Source organism: Oryctolagus cuniculus, chromosome 19, assembly GCF_964237555.1.
Source record: "Oryctolagus cuniculus chromosome 19, mOryCun1.1, whole genome shotgun sequence".
NCBI classification, from domain to species: domain Eukaryota; kingdom Metazoa; phylum Chordata; class Mammalia; order Lagomorpha; family Leporidae; genus Oryctolagus; species Oryctolagus cuniculus.
Window position 1 is genome coordinate 30,756,773 of NC_091450.1, and position 12,485 is coordinate 30,769,257.

Below are 12,485 nucleotides of genomic sequence, written 5' to 3' on the forward strand. Positions count from 1 at the left end.
CCTCCGGCCTGGGTCCCCATTCCCCGCTCCCACCTGCAGCCCCCCCCCCCCCATTACGAGCTGCTCAGTGGTTTCTCATCTTCCACTCTGGGGCCCATGTGTCTTTTCCTTTCCCAAGTGAAAACCCAGCCTTTGGGGCATGTATCCTTGGCCTCCTGGCACGAGCAAGCCGTGCTACGGCCATTTCTGGGGTCGCCAGGTCCATGGAAGTCACCCAGGAGGCAACCCCAGAGGTGCCCTTGGCCTGTGTGTGGCCTCTGTACGTGGCGTCTGTGTGTCACTTCCTCGCGTGGCATCTGTGTGTGGCATCCATGTGCGGTGTCTGTGGGATCCATGTGCAGCCTCTGTGCTATCCGTGCATGGTGTCCATGTGTGGCGACTGCATGTGGCATCTGTGTATGACCTCTGTGTGTGGCTTCTGTGCATGGCGTCCCTGTGTGGTTCTGTGTGTGATATCTGTGTGTGGCATCCACGTGTGGCCTCTGTATGTAGTGTCTGTGTGTGGCGTCCACGTGTGGCCTCTGTACGGGGTGTCCCTGTGTGGCGTCCACGTGTGGCCTCTGTACGTGGTGTCTGTGTGTGGTGTCCACGTGTGGCCTCTGTACATGGTGTCCCTGTGTGGCGTCTGCCCATCGCTCGCCTGCAGTCAGGACGCAGAGCACCAGGGGCACAGTGGACGATACTGTCACCGCTTCCTCACTTCCACTGAGCAGAGCTGAAACAGGAAGCCACGTTGCGAGGGCTGCGTGGGCGAGAGGATCTCTCTTTCTTTCTTTCTCTCTCTCTTTCTCTCTTTCTTTCTCTCTGGCAGAAGATGTGCCTTCATCTTATTTCGCAGGGCTCTCCTGCATTTTCCGTGTTCTTTAAACTGGGGCTAGAGTCATGGATGCAGAACTCACGTGTGACGCGCCCATTCACCGTGGGGCGCAGAGCCTCCCCCCGCTGCAGATGCCAGGGAGACCCCACCCCACTACGGGCTTGCTCCCCGCTCCCTCCTGCCCCCTCCCTGCCACCCTCGAGGCCGCCCTGTTTCTGGGGATTGGCTTAGGCGGGATGTTTCACACAAACGGCACCACGCGGGAAGCGACCTCGTGTGTCTGCTGCGCACTCCCAGGGCGGGGGCAGAAGTGCGCGGAGCCCGCCGGACCCCGCAGCAGTGCTGGCCTCCACCATCGTCGGGCGTGGAATTCACTGCCCGTGTCAGTCCTTGGATTTTCTTTAAATACCTTCTTATCGAGGTGTCGCGTACATTCGAGGGTACTTGGAAACGTTCAAGGAAAGGGGGTTAGAAGATAAATCTGGGCCAGCACCGTGGCTCACTAGGCTAATCCTCCGCCTTGCGGCGCCAGCACACTGGGTTCTAGTCCCGGTCAGGGCACCGGATTCTGTCCCGGTTGCCCCTCTTCCAGGCCAGCTCTCTGCTGTGGCCCGGGAGTGCAGTGGAGGATGGCCCAAGTGCTTGGGCCCTGCACCCCATGGGAGACCAGGAGAAGCACCTGGCTCCTGCCATCGGATCAGCGCGGTGCGCCGGCCGCAGCATGCTGGCCACATCGGCCATTGGAGGGTGAACAAATGGTAAAGGAAGACCTTTGTCTCTCTCTCTCTCTCTCTCACTGTCCACTCTGCCTGTCAAAAAAAAAAAAAAAAAAGATAAATCTGTTTTGGTGCAAAATAGTTTTGAAATCCATGGATTTTTTTTCACAACATGCATTTTCCTGGGGTGGGTGGCAGGGGGTAGCGGTGGGGAGGCCTCTGGTGCAGCAGACCTGCCCGTCACGGCACGTCACAGGGCCTGGACTTGAGTCCTGGCTGCCTGCAGGTGCGGAGCCTGGGAGGCCGCGGTGAGGGCTCGGGTACCTGGTTCCCTGCCACCCGTGTGGGAGACGTGGATGGAGTTCCAGGTCCCCGGCTTCGGCTGCCAGCTCGCTTGTGGACATCTGGGGAGTGACCCAGCGGCCAGCAGCGCTCTTCTGCCTCTCAAACGAAAAATAGTTTTTTTTTTAATTTTTTTTTTTTTATTTTTTGACAGGCAGAGTGGACAGTGAGAGAGAGAGACAGAGAGAAAGGTCTTCCTTTGCCGTTGGTTCACCCTCCAATGGCCGCCGCGGCAGGCGCGCTGCGGCCGACGCACTGCGCTGATCCGATGGCAGGAGCCAGGAGCCAGGTGCTTCTCCTGGTCTCCCATGGGGTGCAGGGCCCAAGCACTTGGACCATCCTCCACTGCACTCCCTGGCCACAGCAGAGAGCTGGCCTGGAATAGGGGCAACCAGGACAGAATCCGGCGCCCCGACCGGGACTAGAACCCGGTGTGCCAGCGCCACAAGGCGGAGGATTAGCCTAGTGAGCAGCGGCGAAAAGGAAGCGTTCCCTGGCGGACTTGTGCAGCCGGGGATGATCCCGGGGGGGCCGTGTGGACATTTATGACATGCTTGCCGGCCGAGGTTACCGACTTTAAATTCAGCCTGCTGTAGATTTACTGCATGTCCGGTCCCGCCTCGGCAGGGCCAGACCAGTGATTTCCTGGGCCTCGTTTGCCCAATGGACCAGCGTTCCCACCCCTGAGTGTCCAGGCAAGGTCAAGTGACTTTCCCAGGAAGCTCCCATGGACATGGCCCAGAGGTGACCCCTCTGCCAGCCCCTCACCCCTCCGTCGATCGTTTTAGCCGACGTTGAATCTTCCAGCAGCTGCTTGCCTGTTCTCTTCCCGCCCTGGTGCTGTGGCTGGGAGCCTGCGCCCCCACCCAGCACCTGCGTGGACTTAGCTAATGATTGATTGACTCCCGCGTCGGAAGATTAATCTTTGACTTGACAGCTGCTCTGATCCACCAGTGATGGCAGGCAGAGCGGATAAAACCCCACCCCAGCCAAGAAGCCGGCGGAGAGGCTGACGTTAATCGCCAGGGTGACCAGTGGCGGGGCTGGGGAGTGGGGTGGCGGTTCCCGTGCCTTCTAAGCCCAGGAGGAGCCAGGCTCCCCCACTCCTCAGTCCTCCTGGACTTGAACGGGGTGGGGCAGCCTGGGGACACTTCCTCCTCCTCCTCCTCCTCCAAGAGGAAGCTGAGTCTGGGCTCAACCCAGCACCGCATTCCCTCATTCATTTCTTCTTTCTTTTGCCATTTCTTCCTTTTTTTTCTTTAATTTTTTTATTATCTATTTTTGGGAGAGAGAGAAAGAGCACAAGTGAGCTCCCATCTACTGTTCACTCCCCTACTGCCTGCAAAGCTGGGGCTGCACCAGCCGAAGCCAGGAGGTGGGAGCTCCATCCAGGTCTCCCACAGGCTGGGGGGACCCCGCTCGGCTGGAGTCAGGAGCCAGAGTGAAGCGTGGACCCCAGGTGCCGGGGGCTGGGGCACAGGAGTCTTAGTGAGCGCTTCGCCTGCTGGGCCGAGTGCCCACCCCTCGTTTTCTTTTGTAAACTACTTCATCGAGCCATAATTTAATAGCATAAATGTGTACGGTTGGGTGATTTTTAGTTAACTTCTTGAAGTTCCAGGAATCCCTTCTAGAACATTGCCATTCCCCGGGACAGGCTCCGGGAGCCGTTTCCTGCTCATGCCCCTCCCACCCGGGACCCGGCAGCCGCCCGTCCGCTTTCCGCTCCCTGCAGGCGCCTGCTCCGGTCTTTGCACGCAGCACCTTCGCACACTTTGTGAGACTGTCTGGCTTCCTCCTCCCTCTGCTGAGGCCGTGGCTCGGGCCAAGTGTCCTCCTGCAGCAAGTGTTTTCCTTACTCCCGTTGTAGGGCTGGGGACCCCACGTCCATTCACTGACGAGCTGTCACCTCCCCTGCCGGCTTTAGGGTTCCCTGGGGGTTTGTCGCCAGGGCCTAGTGTGGGGCCGGTTGTAAGGTCCTTTCGGGGCTGCGTGGAGACACCCAGGGTCCTGATGCGTGTTCCTTGTTCCCTATCCAAACAGATGCCAGACTCGTGAGCAGTCCATGCATCACCCACCCCGTTCCTTTTGGGGGTCCTTCCTGGGTTGTCACAGGCTGCCAAGGGGTGTGGCTGGGCCACACCAGGCTCAGGGTCTGCCCTGCCCACCTATATCCTCTCGGACGCCCTGGCCGCTGCCTCCCGGCCACAGTGCCGCCTCCCTCCTGTCTCAGGACCTTTGCGCCAGGCGCTCCCTCTGCCTAGAACACGCTTCCCTCTCCTCCTCTGTTCTCAGCTGTGTCCCCGCCTCCGAGGGGCCTCCCTGATGCCGGGAGCCCAGGTCGGTCTCCGGTCTCCTCGGTCCATCTCGCTAAGTCGCACGAACTTCGGGCGGGGTGGGGGGGGGCACTCATCCCTGTCCCTGTGCCCGGTGCACAGCAGGGTTCTGGGCTGTGGCTGCTGAGCGGCCAGGGGAAGGCCCGTTGCTGGCCCCTTCCCGTCTCAGCAGTGCCTCCCCCATCACTGTCGCCTTCCTCTCTGGCCCTCACAGGACCTGGCCCGGCTGCAGGAGGGCCAGCAGCCGGAGCACCGGGACATGGCCCTGCAGAAGGTGTCAGACTCCGAGAAGCTGCTGTACGTGCTGGAGGCGGACGCGGCCATCGCCAAGCACATGCGGCACCCGCAGGGGGACATGATCGCCGAGGAGTAGGTCCCTCTGCTTCCTGTGCCCCGGGGAGCCGTTCGGGGCAGTGGGCTGGGCGGGGGTCTGCAGCCCGTCCGGTTTGTTGGGGGCTGTCTGGGCGCCAGGCATGTGCCAGACACAGTAAGCTTTCATCGGGACCACCTGTCTTGTCTCGGGGGAGCCGAGGCCCCTCGTTCTGGCTGTAGTAGACACGCGGCTCCTGGGCCGCCACACTGCCTGACCGCTGAGCTTGCAAGCGACTTCCCCCACGGCCCCATGCCGCCATCCCAGCGCCCCGGGCTCCTGGCTCCGACCTCAGCTTAGCCTGGGTGAACCCCGGCAGGAGTCTCTCTGGGGGCCCCGTGAGCCCTGTGCTTATCCCCAGAATGGCATGGCCCTTGTTGGAAACTGCCTGTTTCTTCCAGAACATTCTGTAGTTCTAAGCACACAGTAGACTCCAGGGAAACACGGGCGGAGGAGGGAAGGTGGAGAAGTAGACAGGAGGAAGGATGGCGGAAGGATGCAGAGAGGGGCTGGGCCCACGGCCACACAGCCAGGGTCCGGGCGGGCGGGGCCCGTGCCCACCACCCTCTCTCCGCGCTCAGCGTCCGTCAGCTGAAGGAGCGCGTGAGCAACCTGCGCGGGAAGCACCAGCACGTCTACAGCCTGCCGGTGAAGGAGGCGGAGCCCAAGGTCAACTGGGCGGCGCTGGTGGAGGAGAAGCTGGTACGGCCGGGGCGGGGCCCTGGGCCTCCCCCAGCAGGGAGCGGTCATGGAGCGGATGTGTGAGGCTTGGAGGGCTGAGCACCATGTCCAGGGTCACAGGGCGTGGCGGGGAGTCGGGGATTCAGACCCGGGTGCACCTTGCAGCTGTTCCGGGACTCTGGGCAGGCTGGGAGGGTGGGGGGCGTGGCCAGGGTCTAGCCTGCCACTGCCGTTCCTACGCCCTCACTGACCACCCCCAACTCTTAGTATCACGGCCCCAGACAAGGAACTTCCCCAGGGAAGACAGGGCAGAGGCTCCCGGGTGGGCTGCGAGTTCAGGCCCCGCCCACCCCACACGTGCCGCCTCCCGCTGCCCGGCCAGGACAAGCTGAGCAGCCAGAGCTTCGGGACGGACCTGCCGCTGGTGGACAGCCAGGTGGAGCAGCACAACATCTTCCACAACGAGGTCAAGGCCATCGGGCCCCACCTGGCCAAGGACAGGGACAAGGTGGGTGCCTGGGGTCCTGGCGCAGCTGCCGGGCCTGGGGGGCCACCCGCATCCAGGCCCCAATCTGAGCCCTCGCCTCTGTCCTCAGGAACACACCAGTGAACTCCAGGCCAAGTACCAGAAGCTACTGGTGAGGCGCCCTGGGGGCTGCAGGGGCTGGGCTCAGCGGGCAGGGGCGTCCTCTGACAGACACCACCCTCGGCCCCAGCGGTGTGGACGCAGCCCTCGGCAGGGGTGACGCCTGGGAGCCCTGGTTTCCCGTCTGTTTCACGGAGCTCCTCCGAGGCCTGGCCTGGCTGTGAGGCCCAGCGGGGAGGGCCCTGTGTGCAGGCAAGCTTCTCCCGCTACACAGAGCAACAGGCGGAGCCCCCTCCCCTCCGTTTCCACCCAGGCTGCCTCTGGGACACGAGCTCATGGCAGCGGCTGCTCTCCTTCCTGGGCCCTGTGTGGGGACAGTGAACGTGAAAGCAGAGGCGTTGACTGAGTGCCAGCCGTGTTTCGGTCTGTGCGCCCCACGGGGGTCGGTGCTGTCCCTGTCCCCCTTTTACAGACAGGCAAACCGAGGCTTCGGGGGGGAATGTCAGGTCCATGAAGGTCTGGTCTGTTTTGTCCACCGCTGTATCCTCAGCCGGGGTCTGCATGTAACAGGTGCTCAGTAAATGCTGAACGAGCCAGTGGCTTTCAGCTGACTCGTCACGGGGTTCTGGCGGGGAAGTGGTCCATGCGGGCCCGTCCCGGCTGCAGCGCTGCCTGTCTGCCTGTGCCCCCCCCCCCCCGCAGGCGGCGTCAGAGGCGCGGCGGCAGCACCTGTGCTCGCTGCAGGACTACATGCAGCGTTGCACCAATGAGCTCTACTGGCTGGACCAGCAGGCCAAGGCCCGCGTGCAGTACGACTGGAGCGACCGCAACCTGGACTACCCCAGCCGCCGGCGCCAGTACGAGGTGAGCGCCCGGGGCTGGCGGGGGGACCCCGAGCGGCAGCCAGGCTGGGCGCTGAGCCCCCTGCATGGCCCCCACCTGCAGAATTTCATCCACCGGAACCTGGAGGCCAAGGAGGAGAGGATCAACAAGCTACACAGCGAGGGAGACCAGCTGCTGGCCGCCGAGCACCCCGGCAGGAACTCCATTGAGGTGCGTGCGTCGGGCTGGGGCACCCGAGGAAGCGGCGGGGAGGGGGCGCCCCGAATCTGCCTCCTCTGCCACCTCACCCACCAGTGCGTGCGGCCTGGGGCTTTGAACAGGAACTCACCCCTCCGCTGGTTCTGGAGGTGGAGTTCTGACTTCAGGGTATCAGCGGGGCGTGTGCCGTCCCCAGGCTCGGGGCAGCCGCTGGCCTCTTTGTGCGGCCGGCAGCAGCCTCGGCGGCCCTTGGCTCGCAGCTGCGTCCTTCTGTCCCCCCTCTGTCTCTGAGCCTCTGCTCCTGATCTGAGGGCACCCAGCGTCGGATTCGGGCCCTGGCTGCAGGCTGATTTCACCTTGAGATCCTCAGTTACCTCTGCAAAGCCCGGGTTTTCCCAGGTCACATCCTGGGTGATGGGAGGACATGAACTTGAGCCCCCTGCAGGACCTCTGGGGGAATTTTTACAAGACATCTCTGGGCAGACGCGCTCCCCACATGGCTCCCCGACTTGTCCCCCGACTTGTCTCCCCCCCTGTCCACCCCAGCTTCCGATCCCGGGGGCTCTGCTGCCAGTGACCAGCCCCTCCTTGCTTCCTTGGTAGGCGCACATGGAGGCCGTGCACGCAGACTGGAAGGAGTACTTGAACCTGCTCATCTGCGAGGAGAGCCACCTCAAATACATGGAGGACTACCACCAGGTACCCCCCAACCCCGGCACCAGGGGCGCCCGTGTGTGGCAGCACTCAGTACCCACAAACTTGCACATGGCCTCGAGCCACTTCCTCCGGGAGCCTTGCAGGGTTACCTTCCCCGGAGCTCTGGAGCCCACGCCTCTGATGGTGTCCCCAGGCCTGGCCCACGCCGGCCAGACCCTCATGCATCCTCCTGGGGCCTGACAGTCGGATCACGAGGTCAGCGTGGGGCCCGGGAATGAGTGTGTGTAACCTGAACTGCGCCACTTTGAGCGCATAGCTCAGCGACATCCGTGACATCGTGCACATGTCACCTGTTTTCCAAAGTTGATCGTCATCCTGAGCAGAGAGAGTGTCCCCGTGGGCGCTGTCCACACCGGCCCTGAGCAGAGAGAGTGTCCCCATGGGCGCTGTCCACACCGGCCCTGAGCAGAGAGGGTGTCCCCGTGGGCGCTGTCCACACTGGCCCTGAGCAGAGAGAGTGTCCCCGTGGGCGCTGTCCACACCGGCCCTGAGCAGAGAGAGTGTCCCCGTGGGCGCTGTCCACACCGGCCCTGAGCAGAGAGTGTGTCCCCCTGGGCTCTGTCCACACCAGCCCTGAGCAGAGAGAGTGTCCCCGTGGGCGCTGCCCTCACCGGCCCTGAGCAGAGAGAGTGTCCCCGTGGGCGCTGTCCACGCCGGCCCTGAGCAGAGAGTATCCCCGTGGGTGCTGTCCACACTGGCCCTGAGCAGAGAGAGTGTCCTCGTGGGCGCTGTCCACACCGGCCCTGAGCAGAGAGTGTCCCCATGGGCGCTGTCCACACTGGCCCTGAGCAGAAGGAGTGTCCTCGTGGGCGCTGTCCACACCGGCCCTGAGCAGAGAGTGTCCCCGTGGGCGCTGTCCACACCGGCCCTGAGCAGAGAGTGTCCCCGTGGGCGCTGTCCACACCGGCCCTGAGCAGAGAGTGTCCCCGTGAGCGCTGTCCACACCGGCCCTGAGCAGAGAGAGTGTCCCCATGGGCGCTGTCCACACTGGCCCTGAGCAGAGAGAGTGTCCCCGTGGGCGCTGTCCACACCGGCCCTGAGCAGAGAGAGTGTCCCCGTGGGCGCTGCCCTCGCTGGCCCTGAGCAGAGAGTATCCCTGTGGGCGCAGTCCACACTGGCCCTGAGCAGAGAGAGTGTCCCCGTGGGCGCTGCCCTCGCTGGCCCTGAGCAGAGAGAGTGTCCCTGTGGGCGCTGTCCACACCGGCCCTGAGCAGAGAGAGTGTCCCCATGGGTGCTGTCCACACCGGCCCTGAGCAGAGAGTATCCCTGTGGGCGCAGTCCACACTGGCCCTGAGCAGAGAGAGTGTCCCCGTGGGCGCTGCCCTCGCTGGCCCTGAGCAGAGAGAGTGTCCCCGTGGGCGCTGTCCACACCGGCCCTGAGCAGAGAGTGTCCCCGTGAGCGCTGTCCACACCGGCCCTGAGCAGAGAGAGTGTCCCCATGGGCGCTGTCCACACTGGCCCTGAGCAGAGAGAGTGTCCCCGTGAGCGCTGTCCACACCGGCCCTGAGCAGAGAGAGTGTCCCCATGGGCGCTGTCCACACTGGCCCTGAGCAGAGAGAGTGTCCCCGTGGGTGCTGTCCACACTGGCCCTGAGCAGAATGTGTCCCTGTGGGCGCTGTCCACACCGGCCCTGAGCAGAGAGAGTGTCCCCGTGGGCGCTGCCCTCGCTGGCCCTGAGCAGAGAGTATCCCTGTGGGCGCAGTCCACACTGGCCCTGAGCAGAGAGAGTGTCCCCGTGGGCGCTGCCCTCGCTGGCCCTGAGCAGAGAGAGTGTCCCTGTGGGCGCTGTCCACACCGGCCCTGAGCAGAGAGAGTGTCCCCATGGGTGCTGTCCACACCGGCCCTGAGCAGAGAGTATCCCTGTGGGCGCAGTCCACACTGGCCCTGAGCAGAGAGAGTGTCCCCGTGGGCGCTGCCCTCGCTGGCCCTGAGCAGAGAGAGTGTCCCTGTGGGCGCTGTCCACACCGGCCCTGAGCAGAGAGAGTATCCCTGTGGGCGCAGTCCACACTGGCCCTGAGCAGAGAGAGTGTCCCCGTGGGCGCTGCCCTCGCTGGCCCTGAGCAGAGAGTGTCCCCGTGGGCGCTGTCCACACTGGCCCTGAGCAGAGAGAGTGTCCCCGTGGGCGCTGCCCTCGCTGGCCCTGAGCAGAGAGTGTCCCCGTGGGCGCTGTCCACACCGGCCCTGAGCAGAGAGTATCCCTGTGGGCGCAGTCCACACTGGCCCTGAGCAGAGAGAGTGTCCCCGTGGGCGCTGCCCTCGCTGGCCCTGAGCAGAGAGAGTGTCCCTGTGGGCGCTGTCCACACCGGCCCTGAGCAGAGAGAGTGTCCCCATGGGTGCTGTCCACACCGGCCCTGAGCAGAGAGTATCCCTGTGGGCGCAGTCCACACTGGCCCTGAGCAGAGAGAGTGTCCCTGTGGGCGCTGTCCACACCGGCCCTGAGCAGAGAGAGTGTCCCCATGGGTGCTGTCCACACCGGCCCTGAGCAGAGAGTGTCCCTGTGGGCACTGTCCACACTGGCCCTGAGCAGAGAGAGTGTCCCCGTGGGCGCTGTCCACACTGGCCCTGAGCAGAGAGTGTCTCCATGGGCGCTGTCCACACTGGCCCTGAGCAGAGAGAGTGTCCCCGTGGGCGATGCCCTCACTGGCCCTGAGCAGAGAGAGTGTCCCCGTGGGCGCTGTCCACACGGGCCCTGAGCAGAGAGAGTGTCCCCGTGGGCGCTGTCCACACTGGCCCTGAGCAGAGAGAGTGTCCCTGTGGGCGCTGTCCACACTGGCCCTGAGCAGAGAGAGTGTCCCCGTGGGCGCTGCCCTCGCTGGCCCTGAGCAGAGAGTATCCCTGTGGGCGCAGTCCACACTGGCCCTGAGCAGAGAGAGTGTCCCCGTGGGCGCTGTCCACACTGGCCCTGAGCAGAGAGAGTGTCCCCGTGGGCGCTGTCCACACCGGCTCTGAGCAGAGAGAGTGTCCCCGTGGGCGCTGTCCACACCGGCCCTGAGCAGAGAGAGTGTCCCCGTGGGCGCTGTCCACACTGGCCCTGAGCAGAGAGAGTGTCCCCGTGGGCGCTGTCCACACCGGCTCTGAGCAGAGAGAGTGTCCCCGTGGGCGCTGTCCACACCGGCCCTGAGCAGAGAGAGTGTCCCCGTGGGCGCTGTCCACACCGGCCCTGAGCAGAGAGAGTGTCCCCGTGGGCGCTGTCCACACTGGCCTTGCCTGTCCCCGTTGGCAGTGAGGAGCAGGGGAGACTTGAACATGTGGTCTGTGTGGCTCCTGTCACTCCACCTCTCGTGCGCAGGGCCCAGCTGTGTCACGGTGTGGGTCAGGCCTTCATCCTTTAGTTGTGAGAGGCAGTGAGCCTGGGAGAGAGAGAGCACCCACCACTGACTCGCTCCAGACCCCTGCAGTGGCTGGGCTGGGCCGGAGCCCTCCCTGGGAACTCCGCCCAGGCAGGAACCCACGTACTCGTGCCGCCCCCCGCTGCCTCCCAGCGTGTGCATAGCAGGAAGCCGGATCGGGAGTGGAGCCAGGATCGGGCCCGGGCGCTCGGATACCATACGTGGGTGTCCCAAGGACATCTTAACCCAGGACAAAGGCTCGCCCCGTCGCTTCGTTCACTCTCCGGGCTGGATAGCGTTCTGTCGCAGGGTAGACCTGTGGTTCAACAGGAGCGAGTGGGGGTCAGGTGACAGACGCCGCGCCACCCCTGGTTCGCTGTCTGAGCCACACAGGGAGCCTCGTGGGGATCCCTCGGTCCTGCTGGTGGCCACAGCTCAGAACCTCAGCCCAGGGGACGCCTGCCCATGAGCGACACAGCAGGTGCGCGAGAGAATATTCAGGAACAGCAAGGGGCAGGGGTGCATCGAGGCTTGGGATGAAGGCGCAGTCTCGCACCATTTAACGACACCGACCTGTCCCGAGCGGTGCTTTGCCGTTGTCTGTGCCTCAGAGTGGCCTTAACCTAAGGGCTGTGACGTCCCCAGTCCTTATGGGATCCCATCACGCCTGTGGTCCGCCCTTGACCCAAGCCGCACGGTGCCGTGTGTTCCTCGCACAGAGGGGAACGGGGTGAAGGACCGGGACTTCCTGGTGCAGCAGTGGACACCTCCCTGTCGTAGGCTCGCGGGGAGGCGGCCGGAGAGGGGGCCGTGTCCTGCTGCCCAGGAAGGCCCTGGGCTGCACTTAGCCCGGATGGGGAGCCTGAAGCCACAGCCGGAGGCTTCCTGATAGAGTCCCCCCCCCCCCCCCCGCCCAGTTCCACAAGGATGTAAAGGACGCTCAGGAGCTGCTGCACAAGGTAGACTCGGACCTGAACCAGAAGTTCAGCCCCGACTTCAAGGACCGGTACCAGATCGAGCTGCTGCTGCGGGAGCTGGACGTGAGTGACGGCCCTGCCTCGGCCCCTCCCCCCGGGGGCGGGGCCGGTGGGCTCACCAGAGCGGCCACTCCCTGCAGGACCAGGAGAAGGCCCTGGACAAGTACGAGGACGTGGTGCGGGGGCTGCAGAAGCGAGGCCAGCAGGTGGTGCCGCTCAAGTATCGGCGGGAGACCCCGCTCAAGCCCATCCCGGTGGAGGCGCTGTGCGACTTCGAGGGCGAGCAGGTGAGCAGCCCTGGCCCCCAGCTGCCCTTTCCCGGAGGGCGTCTCCGCGCTGTCACTGCAGCCCACGCACAGCCCCACCCGCCCGCCCTGGCCTTCTTACCAGCTCAGCAACCCCAGGGACGGCAGCAGGAAGTCCCAGGGAGGGCTGGCGCTGGCCCTGGTGAGCCCCGTGGCCACCTCGGAGCAGGCACTGTGGCTGGGAACACCAGCCTCTCGCTGGCTAACCCTCATGCAAATACTGGGAACGGGGAGGGAGGGGAGGCGGGCTGCTAGCCCAGCAGACCCCCCC

General features: G+C 64.4%; 1 protein-coding gene across 1 annotated transcript in view; it reads left to right on the forward strand.

The window, feature by feature from the left end:
* The window catches only part of PPL (periplakin), a 43,618-nt gene that overhangs the window by 20,157 nt on the left and 10,976 nt on the right, over positions 1-12,485 (forward strand). The window contains exons 3-11 of the mRNA XM_051836139.2: positions 4,423-4,577; positions 5,160-5,280; positions 5,642-5,767; positions 5,856-5,897; positions 6,548-6,709; positions 6,791-6,898; positions 7,490-7,585; positions 11,850-11,972; positions 12,050-12,196. Coding sequence (XP_051692099.2) covers positions 4,423-4,577; positions 5,160-5,280; positions 5,642-5,767; positions 5,856-5,897; positions 6,548-6,709; positions 6,791-6,898; positions 7,490-7,585; positions 11,850-11,972; positions 12,050-12,196 — 1,080 coding nt within the window. The remainder of the gene's footprint in view (positions 1-4,422; positions 4,578-5,159; positions 5,281-5,641; positions 5,768-5,855; positions 5,898-6,547; positions 6,710-6,790; positions 6,899-7,489; positions 7,586-11,849; positions 11,973-12,049; positions 12,197-12,485) is intronic.